The sequence below is a fragment of the Taudactylus pleione genome, unplaced genomic scaffold (genome assembly GCF_031769625.1).
Source record: "Taudactylus pleione unplaced genomic scaffold, aTauple2 ptg001750l, whole genome shotgun sequence".
Lineage (NCBI taxonomy): Eukaryota > Metazoa > Chordata > Amphibia > Anura > Myobatrachidae > Taudactylus > Taudactylus pleione.
This window is the reverse complement of record NW_028286147.1, coordinates 306,111-325,000: the sequence shown is the minus strand read 5'-3', so window position 1 is coordinate 325,000 and position 18,890 is coordinate 306,111. Positions and strand designations below refer to the sequence as shown.

At 43.3% G+C, this 18,890-nt stretch overlaps 1 protein-coding gene across 1 annotated transcript in view; it reads left to right on the top strand.

Moving 5' to 3' along the window:
• Positions 1 to 17,570, top strand: part of ME2 (malic enzyme 2) — an 89,091-nt gene extending 71,521 nt beyond the window's left edge. The window contains exon 17 of the mRNA XM_088464681.1: positions 17,346 to 17,570. Coding sequence (XP_088320807.1) covers positions 17,346 to 17,397 — 52 coding nt within the window. The 3' untranslated portion in view covers positions 17,398 to 17,570. The remainder of the gene's footprint in view (positions 1 to 17,345) is intronic.
• The last annotated feature ends 1,320 nt before the right edge of the window (positions 17,571 to 18,890 follow it).

Sequence of the window (18,890 nt, the reverse complement as noted above, 5' to 3'; positions counted from 1 at the left end):
CTTGTGGATTATTCCAGATGGATACTGCGCAGGTTTGATATATTGAGTATAGATAGTGTGTCTTCATTGGGAGCATCTGCAAATGAACTATTTATTGTAGATGCACAATTAAGTAGATATTACACAAACTTGGGGTTATGCAAATGGCCCTTTATAGGCAAATACTTCCGTTGAATGTGCTGCATCTTAGTGAATACACAGATCAGAGATACTGTACATGCTCCATATAGTCCTTCTAAAGTCTCGTGAATACGTTTAGATTTTCCAATGTCATTCTTACACAGTATCAAAATAAATGCAGCCTGAATCTTGTATTGAAAAACGTGCCTGATGTTTTCTAGATTATTCCAAATGGATACTGCACAAATTTGATATTGTGCTGTATCTCTGTCGATACACAGATCAGAGACACCTAACAAGCTCAGTATAATCTTTCCAAATGTCCCGTGGATACACAACTTGAGATTTTCCCGTGTCATTCATATATGGTGTCAAAAATAGATGAATCCCATATTGAATATGTGCCTATGGCAGGCTCAGTATAATCCTTTGGTCGTTTTGTGGATACATACACAGAGATTTAAAGGGTCATTCCCATGCACAAAAATTTATATGCAGCCTGAGGTCTGTGTTGAACATATGCCTGTATTATCAGCAGGGATAGGGTTAAGATATATGCCTGTATTAGCTGGGATAGGGTGAAGATATATGTCTGTATTATCAGCTGGGATAGGGTTAAGATATAAGGAATAACAGTGCTGATGTCTATTGTCGAAGCTGGATTATTGGCTGAGACAAGATCAGTTTAAAGTTGAATCGCAGCAACGCCATCTTGGAAATGAGATCGCAAGACGCCATTTTGCGAATGGCCGCCCAAGCGCCATTTTAGGTTCACATTTAAGTATATATGGCGATATTACTATTGGCACCATGCGATTGCATCTTTCACCATTCCACAATTGCGCTGTTAACTAGTTGCATATTAGCGAATGCATAAGATCCTATATGAAAACGCTGTTTATTAGCTTTATGCGCACGCATCTGCTCCAAGTTAACTAGCGTCTATATCAAACCCTGCATACTCACACATTGCATATCCACATACAAGGTTCCATAAGCTTTAAGGTATAAGATTTAAGTTTGTTCATTTAGTATAAATGCTGTGAAATAAAGATTTGGTAACTAAGGTTTTATACATGCTAAGTAAGCCGTGTTTGGTTTTGTACTGATACCGGATTACTGTGGAAAGAGTACGTATCATCGGCGTGGGGGATCGCATCATGCATTCTCAACTTATGAACCGCAGAGACTTCAAGCAACAAAATGTATATTATATGAACAACTGTTAGCATGTTGCATGAGGCGGGAATCCAGAGACCCCCAGTTGTTAGAGGCTGGGTTGGGTCTATTTGAATCAGCCTGTTAAATGCTCTGTAACAGATGTATCCCCCTTGGGAACCAATGGCATCAGCAACAAACTTCTCTATTGTGTTGTCTATTTCTGGGGGGTATAAATATGTGTGATTCAACACCGGATTTTCAGTCTTCGTGCTGAATGCTGATTGACGAGGGGTTTCTTGCTGATGCCTAACATCTGGTCCGGAAGCGCTGCGTATGTATACTGTACTTGGGTCTGTATAATTCCTTTGCACCTAATTGTGTCTGGATCAATAGCGTGTAACTGACTGTACTTTTACTTGAATAATACTTGTGCTTTGGAACCACAGATTCCAGGTCTGAAGTCTTTATTTACTGTATGACTGCGTACGCAAATTAGCGTCATCCTTAGAAGGTATAGGCAGGATATTAGAAGGTATAGGAAGGATATTAGAAGGTATAGGAAGGTGTGTATAGAGGTTCTAAGGCAGTATCGTTAGTTGGGGGCTCGTAGTGAAGTCACCTACTCACACGGCACATACGGTTATCGATATCTCAGCAAAGGGTGGAGTGGCCACATGCAGGGTTTACCTGCAACCGCTTTGTGCTGAAAGATCGCTATCCGTTTTCGTGTGAGCCAAGGAAGCTGACTAGAATCCAGGGACAAGAGAGGAAAAAATTTGTTTTCCTTTGTTGATCGAACCTAACGTTTAAAGGGGTGCTGCAGTATTGAGTACGCGTCTGAGTCGCAGTTTTGCGCACAGCAAAGATGCACTTTTGCGTACGCAGCTAAAAAGTTGTCATACGGTTGTGTGGTAGTCTCATTATTGTGTATGCGACTGGTCGCACAATAGCGTATACGTACTTCCGGTTGTGTTGCCATGTGTTTAAATAAAGCTGTTGAGGTTTACATTTTTCAATTGTTATTAAATATCTGGGTTAACGTGTATTTTTCTGCGCAGGAAAAAGTGTGTAACAGTGAGTATTTGTTGGTAGGGGTAACTTGTTCCCTACAGTTAGAGATACCGTATGACCTTTAAGGGCTAAGTGCTAGTCGCTCGGTAAGCAGCTTTACCGTTCTATACACAGTAGCAGGTGTACATGTTGTCTTTGTTGTAGAGAGGTGCGTGGAAGTAGCCGACATAAACTTCCATAGGTGTGGAAGTTGCCTTACTAAATCTTATCCGGGTGTGGCAGTTGCCTTTTTCAAATCTTATCCAGGTGTGTGGGCGCTGCCGATTTTAATCGTCCACAGTTAACTAAAAGTATCTTGATTGTCTTTTACCAGTTTAAATCTTTATTGAAAAGTGTAGGATTTGTCTCAGAATGGGAGCTGCGCAAACAGTAGAGATGTTAGACAATGATGTGCTGCTAATGGAAGCGCCGATTGGATTGGCCCGTCGTATTGTGCATACTAAGTATGGTACTTATGCAATAAGGTATTGTGATGTATGGTTTAAAATGACGATGAAGAGTGTTAGACCATTTCCCAGAATTGGTAGTTTTGATAAAAATGTACTAGATAATGTCCGGGATCACATCAGTCTGATGCGCTCCCGAGAAAAAAATGTCAAATATTATGAATGTTTAAAGTTGTGGCAGCATGAAGGGGATGCGTGGCTTAAAAATGCGCAAGCGACACAAACTAGCATTGTGAGCGCATTGCCAGAGAATACATCCGCGACGCTGAATTGCAATGCGGGCGGGCCGCAAAATAGTGCGCACATGCAGCAAGGTAGCGTTGTGGAGAGTATTGCCAGCAGTTCACGCTCACCTCCCCCACCTTATGTGGATGGAGGTGCAAGTACAGTTACCAAAAATACCCATAAAAATGTAACAAGCAATTTGTACCCTCTCTTAAGCAACCATAAAGAAAATGTTTATGATGTGGATGATGAGCCTATTGTAATGTCTGCCATTTCCCATTCTGTGCAAATGATAGATGCTGCATCACCACAATCACGAGTGGTGCCGCCATCTCCATCAGTAACAGTAAGGGAAGTGCTAACACCCTCTGCACCCGTAGAGGAAGTTGTTAATACCATACATAGCAGCAACAGATTAAACCCCCAGCCAGGTAACCAGGTCAAAGGTAGCAGCGATACCGGTCTGCATCCCATTCGGACGATAACTGTTCCGAATGGAAATGCAGATGCGAACGGTGTAGTGCCCACGAGGGAAGTGGTAATGAATTGTCCTTGGACAAGATCAGAACTAAATTCCATCATAAATGATTTCCCTGATCCCAAAAAGGAACTAGCCAAATGTCAAAGATTTTTGAGAAATTTGGGTAGTTCACATGAGCCAACTAATAAAGATTGGCGTGTGGTGTTAAGGGCCTGTCTACCACGCAATACCGGCGTGACAAAATTTATCACGGATTGTGTATTGGATGGTGACGTTCCCTTAACAGACCAAGTAAACCAAGGTAACATTTCCCGCATTGTAACTCAATTGGATATATATTTTCCAGTAGTAGTTAACTGGAGCAAAATTTTCACCATTAAGCAAAAGGAGAGTGAATCTGCAGAAGATTATTGCGACCGGGCTCTGCAGGCTATCACCCAGTACACTGGGATAGAAGATTACACTGGGATTAAAGATAGCACTCGCCACAGGGAAATGATAGTCACGGTACTCATGGACGGTCTGAAAGAGAATTTAAAGACCCGGCTTTAGACCTCACAGCCTGGCTGGAGGGGACTCACAATAGATACCCTCATAGAATCTGCCATAGAATATGATAAAAACATCTCAAAGAAGAGAGAGGCCCAGAGCGAAAAACTAATGGCTGTCAGTATCCAAGCTCTGGAGGGAATGACGGTAACATCACAGCCAACAGACACACTCGCACCTGCACACACACTTACATCTGAACAGTTATATGCCCTCACTAACCCCACACAACAACAAACACAGCTCTATTCCACTAACCCAATACAACCACAGGTCCCATACTACTCACAAACTTCATATCCCCCACAAAACCCTTACCCTCCCTATCCTTACCCATACCCACCACCTTTACCCTCTGCTCAAACCTCACCAACAACACGTCTTCACCCGATCCACGAACATGTTTTAATTGTAAACAAACAGGACACTTAAGTAGAAACTCTACAGTAAAAAGAGTATGAACCCCAAATCAGGGAAGACCTGGATATCCCCATAAGGGATATGCACAGAGACCAGCAAATGTCCAGCAGGCACCAGCTCCAATTGTGGCCGTAAATGCTTTATTGGAGAATGGTAGCCAATGCTAGGGGTCAGGTCATACCTGTAGTGTACAGATAGTCAGGTTAACGGGAAGTGCTAGGAAAGAACCGGTCTTGATGGTTGATGTAGCCGGTACTCAATATCCTTTTCTTGTAGACACAGGGGCGACCAGGTCAGTGATAAAATCTCCCGTTAATTTACAGGTGACCAACGAGACACTACCAACAATGGGTGTAACAGGTAAAGTGGAACATTATCCTTTAACAAAGTCCACAGAGGTTACTATTGGGCCGTTGCATACCAGGCATTCTTTCCTTCTGGCTGCTGCGACTCCTAATAACCTGCTGGGTAGAGACTTGTTATGTAAAATGGGATGTGTTATATATTGCACCCCTGATGGTGTAATTTTAGATATCCCAGAGAGAGTTGCACACGAGGTGCAGGATATGTTGGACACTCCCCAAAGGATAATGTATCACTCTACAAGTTTAAATGAAAATCCATCTCAGGTAGATGAAATGTTGTCCCAAATTCCAGATTCTCTTTGGACTAAGGATAGACAGGACACTGGATTAATGGCAAACGTAAGCCCTGTAATGGTAAGTTTAAAAAGCAGTAGGCAAGCTCCAAAAATTCCCCAGTACCCACTAAAACAGGAGGTTGAGTTAGGGGTTTTTCCAATAATTGAGCGATTATTGCAACAGGGAATTTTAGTTTGTACAGCTAGTGTAGCAAACAGTCCCATCTTTCCAGTAAAGAAGAGTGGTGGGAGGGGTTATAGGCTGGTATAAGACCTTAGAGGTGTTAATAAGGTGGTAGAGAGCCAATTCCCTGTAGTGCCATATCCAGCTGTCATTCTGATGCAGATCCCACCAAATGCAACCCATTTCACTGTCACTGACCTCTGTTCTGCTTTCTTCTCTGTGCCTCTCCACCCTGACTGTCAGTATCTATTCGCATTTACATACAGAGGTGTACAATATACATGGACACGTTTATCCCAAGGTTTCATAGACAGCCCCAGTATCTTCTCCCAGGCATTGCACGACTGTTAACAATCTTTTCAACCTGTCAATGGATCTGTTCTAATTCAAATGTAGACGATTTATTGCTGTTCTGACTCGTTTGTCATGTTTGAATGATACTAAACTTTTGTTACTTCATCTCTCGCATACAGGACACAGGGTGGCTAAGGACAAACTACAGCCATGCCAATCCAGAGTAAAATATTTGGGACACTGCCTAACCCAGGGGTTACGACATCTTACAAATGATAGAATCCAGGCCATACAGAACATGACACTGTCGCAGAATCAACAGCAAATTCGTACCTTCTTCGGAATGTGTGGATACTGTAGAATGTGGATCCCAGGTTTTTCTATTTTGGCCTTGCCTTTACAGGAATTAGTCTCTTCCTCAAAGCCTGATCGTGTCATATGCACAGAGGAAACAGAGCAGGCTTTCCTTAATCTTAAGGATAGTCTGACAAAAGCTCCTGCATTAGGAATACCTGATTATGAAAAACCTTTTGATTAGTATTGTACGGAAGCCGATGGTTGTGCTGCAGTTGTCCTTACACAAAAACATGGTGATGCCAGTAGGCCCGTAGCATACTACAGTGCCCAATTGGACACTGTAGCAAGATCACTCCCCACTTGTTTGAGAAGTGTAGCAGCTAACGCTCTATTGGTGAGTAAAAGTGAGGACGTAGTACTGGGTCATGATATGATTGTCTACACTCCCCATGCTGTATCTGCTCTGTTGAACTCAGCTCAAACCAGACACGTCTCTTCGGCTAGGTTTACCAAATGGGAACTAGCTCTAATCACACCCGCAAACATCACTGTTAAACATTGCAGCACGCTGAATCCAGCAACGTATTTACCATATGTACAACATGATGTACAAAGGGTGGAAGGAGGCGAGTTGCTGGCGGGAGGTGAGTTCAGTGGACATAATGATACGCACGATTGTATGAAATATCTGAATCAGACCTTTACTGCTAGACCTGACATACATGAGACACCTTTAGAGAATGTGGATGTGACTTTTTATACGGATGGGAGTTGTCATAGACAAACAGACACAGGTGAATTATGTACAGGTTATGCTGTTGTAAATGACACAGACATCATAGAAGCTAAACCTCTTGGTCCTCCTCACTCAGCCCAGGTGGCAGAGTTAGTAGCACTAACTAGAGCATGTGAACTGGCAGCAAGCAAATCTGCTAACATTTACACTGACTCGAGGTACGCGTTCGGGGTGGTGCACGATTTTGGGGCTCTATGGCGTCTGAGAAATTTTATGACAGCAGCAGGCACACCAGTTGCACATTCCCGACACATAAAACATCTTTTAGAAGCAATCCAACTGCCCAAAGTGGTGGCAGAAATTAAATGTAAAGTCCATACATGTGAGGATGATCCGGTGTCACTGGGCAACAACAGAGCCAATGAAGCTGCAAAATGGGCAGCAGGGTTAAAAATGTTTTCTCCAACTGAAAAAATTGTCTTTCCAAACAATTGATATGCTGAAATTAATTGAGATGCTAAATTTGTGTTCAATTCAGGAAAAATCCATTTGGAAGTCCAAGGGATGTGGGCAAGAGTCCTCCGGGCTCTGGAGGGATGGACATGGTAAACCAGTAGCCCCCAAGGCATATTACCCCAGCCTGGCTGAGGCAGCACACGGTCTGACTCCTCTGGGAAAACAAGGTATGTGCAAGTTGGTGAGATCATACTGGTGTGCACCAGGTTTTTCTTTACAAGCAGAAAAGATAGTAATGTCCTGTCTGACCTGCTTGAGGAAGAACATAGGGAAAGCGATCCCTACCGAACCATCCCACATTCCACCGACTGATGGACCTTTCCAGGTGATACAAATTGATTTCATCCAATTACCACCCTGCAGGAATCTTAAGTATATATTAGTGTGCACTGATGTATTTTCTAATTGGGTTGAGGCCTACCCAGCGGCCACTAATACTGCTGCGTTTACTGCCAAGAAAATAGTTCAGGAATTTGTATGCAGGTACGGTATCCCTAAAATCGAGAGTGACAGGGGTACTCATTTCACAGGTGATGTTTTTCAAAATATGTGTAAGCTGATGGGTATTAGTGCCAAGGTAGAGAGGATGAACGGGACTATTAAAAATAAGTTAAGTAAAATCATGGCAAAGACTGGACTAGGATGGCCAGAAGCATTACCTTTGGTCCTACATAGCATAAGGACCACTCCTAGACCCCCTCTAAATCTGTCCCCATTTGAAATACTGTTCGGTAGACAACCTCATTTGATTACAAGTCCACAGGAAGACTTGAAGGGTAACAAGGTAACTGTAAAGTATCTTATATCAATGAATAAGCAGTTAAAGCAACAGCAGCAGAAACTGAATTGTTGTCCCATGATATGCCTGAAACTAACTGTCATGATGTTGAACCAGGAGAATATGTTATGATCAGAAATTTTTTGCGTTGTTGTTTGACTGATCGGTGGGAAGGTCCGTACCAGGTGCTGCTGACAAGTACTACATCTTTGAAGGTGGCTGAGAGATACCTGGATCCATTCCACTCACTGCAAAAAGGTCAATCAACCGGTGGATAAACAAGTCGGAGACAAGGCTGATAGCGTGGACCTGTCGCTCATGAGCTTGTTCCGGGAGGATTGAAAAGGTCGTAGTGAGATACCTGAACTAAGAGAAATTTGCAGGTCTTGTTGTGACAATGGACGGGCCTGCTGTGTTCATTTTCATATTCTCTTTTAGAGTGTTCACCATCCTGGTCGGTTCGGGAATATCCAGTTTCTGTGATGGGAGACCGATTGAGGAAACGGGAGCTGATGGCAGTGCTGATGGAGTGGAGTCAGGAGGAATGCAATGCCAATCAGGGGAGTGTCTGACCAATCTTAGTACTGTTATTGTTAAGAGAGCTGTCATTCTGGATACTCGGGGACGGTGTGGAGGTTTATCGTCTGAAGATTCCTGTATTTGTGAGCTTTGTGGGTCCCTGGTTGATGAGAACTGTATCCAACGGTGCCAACCTAAATATAACCTGTACTTGGGTGGGTATCCTTTAGAGGATTATCATAGCATGGTAGGCAAAGTGTTAAATCAAACTGATTGCTGGGTGTGTTCACATGTGCCACAGTGACAGCATAATGTAGGGTTGGTGCCATTTCCGTTGAATATCACGGAAATTTTAGAATTACAAAAAGGGAAAACATTGGATGGAAAATTCCTCTCATCCAAACCACCTCATTTCAAACTCTATCAATTCCAAGTAGATGGATCACTTTTGTGTTTAAACATAACCAACCCCAATAAACCCGGGAGTTGGGAAGTGACGGGGAATAATCAGACGATGACCACCTCACAAAGAGCTGATAATGAGTCCATAAACCATGATCTGTTGCACTCAATTAAATCTGGTGGGAAACATTTTAGATATCGGTATACATTGAGTTCCACCAAAGAAATTATTGGTAAGGTGCCAGATGGTTATTGTGCTAAAATAATACAGCCAGAAACTTGCATATACCAGATGGAAGACCCAGAAATAGGATTGTTTGCAAGGGAAATATGCTTAATGATAATGATGCATACCATTCCTTATGTTCTCCCTGATAATGTATATTTTATATGTGGAAGAAAAGCGTATAAGTGGCTCTCCCCGATTTCCGAAGGTTTGTGTTACCTGGGAAGAGTAGTCCCAGAAGTTATGACCCTCACACATGTTGAAATGCTTGGTATACATAAAAACACACCGTCACCATATCTTCACACACAATATGAATACAGAGGCTAAAGAAATATAACTGGTGACGTGCATAAAGCCACTCAGTTAATTAGTGAGACAACTGGCTTTCTAGTTTTAGTCGCACTGGATCCCACCAGGATTGCACGGGGTACATTCAATTTTAGATATATTCAGGAACTTACTAAATTGATAGATAATATCACGGAGATGTACGATTACACATTCAGGTATACAGGGAGAGAATTGCAAGCATACAAGAAAGAACTGGTGCAACACAGGCTAGTGTTGAATTATTTAACTGCTGTTACTGGAGGGTATTGCGTAACGTTAGCCACCCAATTTGGAGTAAAATGTTGCACCTATGTCACCAATGATACCAGCGACCCCGAGGAGGTGATAGACCGGAAGATAGATGAAATTCTGCAGCTAAAATGGGAGTTTCGTAAGAACCATAACGCTTCAGTGGCTGAAGTAGGGGAAAAGATAGAAGGATGGGTTTTATGGCTGAACCCAGTGAAATGTTTCTCACGTCTAGGGGAATGGGTTCAGGAAGTGATCGCCAGCATAGGCAAATTCTTGATCCTTATACTGATTGTCATCATAATAATTGGCATATGCGTCCGGGGTGTTCGTATTGTGTTGAAGTGTGGAAAATGTAAAAATAGAGTAAAATGCAAGAACGAAACTATGATGGTGGTCAGTAATGACAATATGAATACCGAGGTAAATATAGAACTGCATTACAACCCTGAACTAGGAAATACCATCATTTAATGTATTATATTTAGACGTGCATAGAATGTATTATTGAAATTTTATTTTTAAAACACCTCAGATAATGTAAAGTCTCAATTCCCCTTAAAGACTGCTTTTATAAGACTGGTGCATTCCCACACCTTTCACATGATCTTCCAAGATCCGCGGTGTGCTTATAATAGTAGTTTTATGTCCCCACCCAGAGACACATTATTTATGGATTAAGAACCACCTTGTGCCATCCCATAATAACACTAAATAGTATATAGATGTAAGCCTAAATTCTATTTTAAATTCTGATTGTGATAGCATGTTGTTCGCTATCAAAGGGTGGACTGTCGAAGCTGGATTATTTGCTGAGACAAGATCAGTTTAAAATTGAATCGCAGCGACGCCATCTTGCGACTGGCCGCAAGACGCCATCTTGGAAATGAGATTGCAAGACGCCATTTTGCGAATGGCCGCCCAAGCACCATTTTGGATAAATGCACATTTAAGTACATATGGCGATATTACTATTAGCACCATGCGATTGCATCTTTCACCATTCCTCATATACACATTAATACGCACAATTGCGCTGTTAACTAGTCGCATATTAGCGAATGCATAAGATCCTATATGAAACCGCTGTTAGCTTTATGCGGACGCATTTGCTCCAAGTTAACTAGCTTCTTTATATCAAACCCCGCATACTCACACATTACATATCCACATACAAGGTTTCATAAGCTTTAAGGTATAAGATTTAAGTTTGTTCATTTAGTATAAATGCTGTGAAATAAAGATTATTTGGTAACTAAGGTTTTATACATGCTAAGTAAACCGTGTTTGGTTTTGTACTGATGTGTACTTTTTCCACAGTATTCCGGTATCATCGGTGTGGAGATCGCATCATGCATTCTCAACTTATGGACCGCAGATACTTCAAGCAACAAAATGTATATTATATGAACAACTGTTAGGATGTTGCATGAGGCGGGAATCCAGAGACCCCCAGTTGTCAGAGGCTGGGTTGGGTCTATTTGAATCAGCCTGTTAAATGCTCTGTAACAGATGCATCCCCCTTGGGAACCAATGGCATCAGCAACAAACTTCTCTATTGTGTTGTCTATTTCTGGGGGGTATAAATATGTGTGATTCAACACTGGGTTTTTAGTCTTCGTGCTGAATGCTGATTGACGAGGGGTTTCTTGCTGATGCCTAACATCTGGTCCGGAAGCGCTGCGTATGTATACTGTACTTGGGTCTGTATAATTACTTTGCGCCTAATTGTGTCTGGATCAATAGGGTGTAACTGACTGTACTTTTACTTGAATAATACTTGTGCTTTGGAACCACAGATTCCAGGTCTGAAGTCTTTATTTACTGTATGACTGCATACACAAATTAGCGTCATCCTTAGAAGGTATAGACAGGATATTAGAAGGTATAGGAAGGAGTGTATAGAGGTTCTAAGGCAGTATCGTTACTATGGAGCTAGCCCCCTCCTGCTGTTTGTTATCGTGATAATACATGGAGGATAACAAATGAGAGAGGGCTGTCTGCTTCGGAGAAAGAAAAGATAGGGGAGGTATCAAGCAGGAGAGGACAGTGGCAGTCCACCCTGTTACCCAAGAGAAACGCTACTTTGGAATACATCCCTGCGCTGCCTTGCTTGGGTAACAGGGTGGACTGCCACTGTCCTCCCCGGCTTGATACCTCCCCTATCTTTCCTTTCTCTGATGCAGATTGGTCTGTCTGAGTTTTATATCCAGGTGTATGGCCTGCATAAAACATGATAAGCTTTTGAATGACAATGTTAAGAGGTGGCCCTTTATTGGGGTTGGGTATGGTTGCCGGCAGTTGAGATCCCTGCGGTCAGAATCCCGACAGGGTTAACAAACCGACACTTGTAGGTAAGTATGCTAACCCTCTCCCTCCCTGGTGCCTAACCCCAACCCCTCCCCCCCTAGTGCCTGAACATAACCTCCGCACCCTAACCTAACCCTCCCCTAACCCCCTTACTTACCTTCGGGATCCCGGCGTTCGCAATTCTGGAGCTGGGATCCCAACGCTATCGGGATTCTGGTGAGGGTATATTCACCGTCTGCATCCAGCACGCCGGTATGCAGACTAAATCCCCTTTTATTGTTGTGAATCCCATGTGCATATGCTTTAATCACTTAACTGATGCATTTTTTTTTCACCAAAATAGCGCAGAAATTGGCAGTTTTTAATTTTTATTTAAGAAAGTTTAAACATTTGAAAAAATATATTTAAATATTATATTTTTTAAAAATATATACCTAAGGGGTGTTTTGCACTCTCCCCCAACCCCCGTGTCCTTAAGGCCCATTTGTAATATCACTTTCCACTTTCCCATCAGAAATACCCCCCCCTCCCCCCCCCCAGTGGCAACGATCCCCAGCATTATCAACTCCCACTCCCATAGTGGTAATAGATCATCACAGGGCCGTAACTAGGGTGGTGCGACCAGTGCCATGGCATAGGGCACCACAGGCACTGTTTGGGTCTGTAAATTTTCCTGTTTATTATCATTCTCACCTGTATCTTCTTCCCATGAAGCCATAGCCCTTTTTCAGGTGCACTATCTTATGTCCCTATTTCAAAATTGAAGGGGGAGATTGGAGGGGGCAATATATCATTTAGTTTTGGCCACAGCGGGGTGGCCTGGTCAGATGAAACACTTATGGCTCCGGTCGCATCACCAGTTAAGTGGTTAAAGAAAAAAAGGTTAAAAAAAATAACTCCTGGAACTAAAACAAGAGACTTTTAGTTGGATGACTATTATCGTGCTGACATATCTGTTTGAATAAATTTGGGCAACATTTCCACCATGGGGTTGTAACTAAGGGGTCTATGTACTAATAACCGCGGACCACCTGCGATTATTATCTATCCATATTGATGGGGATATTTTCATTATTAATGAAAAATATCCCCGCTATGTACAAAGGGGAACTCTCAGGGACAGTGGTTGCGGTAACCGCTGTCCCTTCAAATTATATCCCTGGTAAATTGGAGACTTCCTTCACAGAAGTGAAAGACTTCTCTGGGGGAAGCTGATACTGCGCATGTGCATGGTGTCAGCTTCCAGAGCCATCTGGGGCCACTGAAGCCTCCAGTAATTGAAGATGGTGTAAACTACCGGGGCTAAACGCCGAAAAGCTTCACTTTTTGGAGTTTAGCACATATGGTTGAGATTGTAATCCCCATTGGGGACTGTGATCTGAAGTGCTAATTGGGACTTTTTCCAGGGATTTCTGTGAAATCTCCTGCATTGTGTTTTACTTTTTAGTACATAGGAACAATACATAATAATTTTATGTAACAAACACATCGTTCAGTGTGGGCAACCAATCAGATTATAGCTATTATCTTCTAGAATGTACTAGATAAATGATAAATAGAATCTGATTGGTTGCTATGGGTAACATCTCCGCTTCTAAAAACTCACAGTTTAGTAAATACACCCCTTTGACTTAATTAATTAGTCTATTTCCCTGTATCCCTGAAACCAAAATTATATTAGTGTAATGGTCCTGAATGAGCACAACCAACTGGAGATCTGCAGACCGTAGGGACTACTCACCCGTCTTTTGTTACTTGGGGCTGTCACAAGCTGACTTAAAATACCTTTGACCGTAGGATCGCCTGTTACTTCGGAAGTCCGGCTGTGGCATCACAGCTTTCCAAGGCGACGCTCTTTACTACTACAGGTCTGGAGACCAGGGAGCGGACTTTGTTTTCTCCTTACGGATGATGTGGTGAGGTCTCCATGTGGACAATTTTTATAATTGTGCATAAACCTATTCAGCACAGATAGCCTAGAGGAGGATTTCTTAGGTCACGCAATATACAGGAACTATATCCAAGTGGTTTGCTATTATTAAATATGCTGCCAACAATAGGAGATTAATCTATATGAGGTTTTGTTTTAATGTTGTTGCTGCCATTGCTACATTTTTATATATATATATATTATAAACTGATTTACTAACTAAATTGATTGGCGTCTTGATCATTCATTCTACCATATCCAATAGAGATAGTGATACTTAATATAACATTAGCGCAAAACTCTTTTTGTTTGCATTTATATTTATGCTGTAAAAATAAATGAAGGGCTTTATGTAATGGCCTGCGAGCTACCGGCACCGGCGTGATTCTGGCAAGTAAGCCCATATTTTTAAAGCGGCAACAGTTAAAAAACAAAGGGCATGATCCTGAATCTGTTGCAGTATCGATGCCCACGCAGTTGGCTGATGGTTTAAGTTTGCGCATGGGCCCCGTTTGCCAGCGCTCAGACGCAGTATAGAATAAAATGCACCATCTATGAATTTTAGTGGGAGCTCCGGGGAGTGAACCGATCACACAGGAGACCGTACTCAGACGGAGAAACTGCACCTTCTATACGGCTGGTGTATGTTTCAATGGGGATGCGGTCAGAATGCCGACGCCGGAATCCCAACACTTGTCAGAATACTGGCACCGGCATCCCGATCGCAGGAATGCAGAGGGTAAGTACTGGCGTTAGGGTTAGGCACTAGCAGGAAGGTGGCAGGTTAGGTTTAGGCACTAGGGTGGGAGGTTAGGTTTAGGCATCGGGGAGAGAGGGTTAGGGATGTGCGCCGGAACATTTTTGCCAGATTTGGATATGGTTCTAATTCGTCGTCCGGCTTTGGATTTGGATTTGCCAAACTGCGGTTACTGGCTTTGGATTTGGATTTTTTTACAAAAATTGACAAAGCTAAAATCACATAAATTGGTCTTTTTCTTTTTCCTAGAGTATTATTAACCTCAATAACATTAATTTCCAGTCAATTTAGACCACCTCACAGCTTACAATATTGTTTTCAACAATATTTGCCAAAGGTTGCAGTGAGCTGACTGGTTACTAAGCGACAAAGCAGCGGCACAACGACACAGACACCACAGTATAAAGCACATCTATGACACATTGCCACACAACAGTGGCAGAAATTAAAAGTAGTACATCCATCCAGTGGGGTACGGCCAGCAGAATCACAGTACTTGTTACATAGTGGGCTACGGCCCAAGGAGTCACAGTGCACAATCTTATTCACATTACACCACACATAGTGTCCCTGATTCACATTACACCATAAAGTAGTGTCTCTTATTTATGTTACGACACACAGTAGTGACCCTTTTACACAATGCCCACAGTAGTGCCCCTTTTACACAATGCCCACAGTAGTGACCCTTACACACAAATCCCACAGTAGTAATGCCCCTTATACAATGGCCACAGTTGTAGTACCACTTATACAATGCCCAAAGCAAGTGTCCCTTACACAATGCCCCCAGTAGTGGTGCCCCCTATGCAGTCCCCTTAGTAGTAGGGCCCCCTATGCAGTGCCCCCAGTAGTATGACCCCCTTTAGAAGGCCCCCAGTAGTATGCCCCCCATTAGCAGGCCCCCAGTAGTATGGCCCCATAAGCAGGCCACCAGTAGTATGCCCCCCATTGGCTGGCCCCCAGTAGTATGCCCCCCATTAGCAGGCCCCCAGTAGTATGGCCCCATAAACAGGCCACCAGTAGTATGCCCCCCATTAGCTGGCCCCCAGTAGTATGCCCCCCAGTAGTATGCCCCATAAGCAGGCTCCCAGTAGCAGGCCCCCCCAGTAGCAGGCCCCCTGTAGTAGGCCCCCCCAGTAGTAGGCCCCTCCATTAGCAGGCCCCCATACATACAAAAAAAAAAACAACTTACCTGTATCCCCGCTCCAGCCGCCGTCCGCTCTGCTGCCACGTGACGAGGAGGGAGCCGGAAGACGGAGCTCATGAGTGAGCTCCAGCCGGCTCCCTCCGTACAGCAGCCAATGAGTCTGTGTGACTCTCATTGGCTGCTGTAACAAACACAGCTGCCGCTGGCGGCTGTGTGTTTGTGTCTGTGTAGGGCAGACCGCTATCACAGCAGTCTGCCCTACACTAGAGGAGCCCTGACGTCGGATTCTCTAGCGAGAATCCGACATCAGGCGGCTGCCGTTCGGCCCCGAACGGGGATCCGAGTCAGGCGGGGAACACCCGAACAGGGTTAGGGGATCCGTCCACCCGATGTTCGGAGCGGTTCGGATTCCACAGAATCTGAACCGCTCATCTCTAGGGGTTAGATTAGGTTTTCTTACCTGGGGGCATCGACATTCTAGCCTGCATCTTATACATATGACCCGGGCGATTTTCACAAAACAGATGCCCGCTTGCAGCGTCTTTAAACGTACCAACGCTGCTCCATCATTCGCATCAACCAAAATGAGTTGGGTACGGGATGCGGGCGCTCGGGATGACGGCGGTCAGAATCCCAATGCCGACATCCCGAGCATCCGCATCACATACCCAACTAATATCGATGTCGTGACCGATGGTGCAGCGTTGGTGCGTCTAAAGATTCTGCAAGCAGGCGTCTGAGTTTTGTGAAAATCGCATGCGTCATTAGCATAAGATGCAGGCGCTTCTGACTCAGAGCCAGGCCCAGTTTGGCAGTTGTGTCTGGTGGTTGAAGGCGCTTGTCCTGAAAGAAAAAATTTACAATAAAGCTCCAGGGTCCCTGATGGTCGGAGCGATCCCCCCCACACTGCACTTCACTCCCTCTCCCGTCTACTTCCCGTATGGATTAGGAACAGGGACAGAATAGGCAAGGGGTGTGTCATGGGACAATTACAGCCACCTGGGACCTTGTGAATGGGGTATTGCACAGAAAGCATATTTTTTTTGGTTCCCCCATATTAACTTGGTATGATTAACCCAAAGCTGTGAATCATGCTGCGATTTTTGCGGAACTGCGGCCGATGTCGCAGGACCAAGTCCGCAAATGCGCAGTGCGTCTCCTGTTCATGTGTAGATTAAAAAAAAACATCTCCAGGTTTAATTATACTTTAGTAATACCGATATGGTTTTATGTGAGTTTTTTAAAGGGTTAATTTTGTAATTTTACTTTTACAGCACTACGGCCACTTGGTGGCGCCATAGAAAGAAATGATGATGAAATTAAACGGCAAGAAGCACCCGACATGCATTCTACTGTCTATAGTTATATTTATAATACATGGGGTTCCATCTATGTTTCTAAAAAAAATAATGGAATCGCTGAAGCATGCCCGATCATTGCACAATTTGTCCCAGTACTTCTTTCTGTGGTAGATTTTATAAATCAACAACTGTACAGTACACAGTGCCATAAATAAGCGGATGTCTATGTTTTCTTTTCAAATCTTTCTAGTATGACGAAGGCTTTTGACGATATCCGGATACTGGCGTCATGGCGGCAGTAGAGGAATTTCCATTGTTGCAACACCGCAAATCTTATATCCAGGATCATATTTTCTCATTCTAGTGTAAATTTAATTGTAAAATGTATTTTGTAACACTAAATGTATGTAAATACCAGTTTTTTTTGCCTCCAAGCAGCATTTGCATGAAATAAAATAAAATAACCTCAATAATATCGGTTTATTCTGTATTTTACTCTATGGATGGTTAAATATTAAGTACTGTACTTAATATTTACAGATGGAATACGTCCATCAATGAAAGGTGTGAATTGCATTTTGTCATATGCGTAGCAGGGGAACATTATCACATCCCTGTTTGGTCTGTTCACACTTTGGGGCTGATTCACCATGGATCGCTATTGCGATCGCAGCTGTGGTTACGCACAGGGGTCTGCTGCGAAAATATGCTGATGACTGCAATCGCAAAGCCATCGCACAGCCAGCATAGAGACGCCCACTACAGCTATCTCACCTCTGTAGTACCTTACAGTCCTGCGTATACACTGGGAACATCGAGCAACAGCATCCCCTTACGCACAATTACAGCAGCTCTGACCTGACTCAGAAATTGCTAACCTCGTTGCACGCAGTGAGTGCTCAGGCTGCAACTCGCTCTGGAGTTAAAATCACTTCAAGAAAAATAAATATAAAAATATACTGTCAATTTTCTGCAGAATGGATCCTCCTCAGAGTCAATAGTCTAATTCATGATCAAGTAATCCTCTGGAATGTTGTAGTAAAATAATGTATCAGAATATCCTGGTTACTCCACACGTCTAATGGTGTGTGTACACTGGGCGATCAGGAAAGACAGTATGATTAAGACATTGTAATCGTACCGTCGTTCCTTATCACCTGTAGTGTCCGCACTGAACGATCAGTCATTCAGTGCAGGCACACTCCATCATTCCTGAACATGCCAATCTGTCATTATCGGCAGATTGGCCTGCATGTACAGGTGATGGACAATGTCAGAAACGACCAGCGGGGGCGACATCGCTAGTCGTTTCTGAAATAAAAGTGCACGACTACTGAGCGATTGCACTATTACGATGTCGTAACCGTGCAATCGCTCAGTAATATCACCCAGTGTGTCTATTACCAGTGTCAGTATTATCTCAGAATCGACATACTGTATGAAAGACAAGGTAGGGGAGACAAATATAGTGTAAAACCAAAAACATTTATTTGTTCAATCAAAAGTAAAATACAATGGGCACGTACCATAAAAGAACTTTTTGGAAAGGTACAGCATCACACATATAGGGGTATTGATGCTCCCCCTTTTGAGGAGTACCTTCAGGTTAAAATGGCAGCACCACCGAATGATTAACCAACGCGTTTCAACCACTTTTGGTCTTGATCAAGGTTTCGCACCTTGATTAAGACCAAAAGTGGTTGAAATGTGTTGGTGTATCATCCAGTGGTGCTGCCATTCTAACCTGAAGGTACTTCTCAAAAGGGGGAGCTTGAATTCCCCTATGTCACGCCAG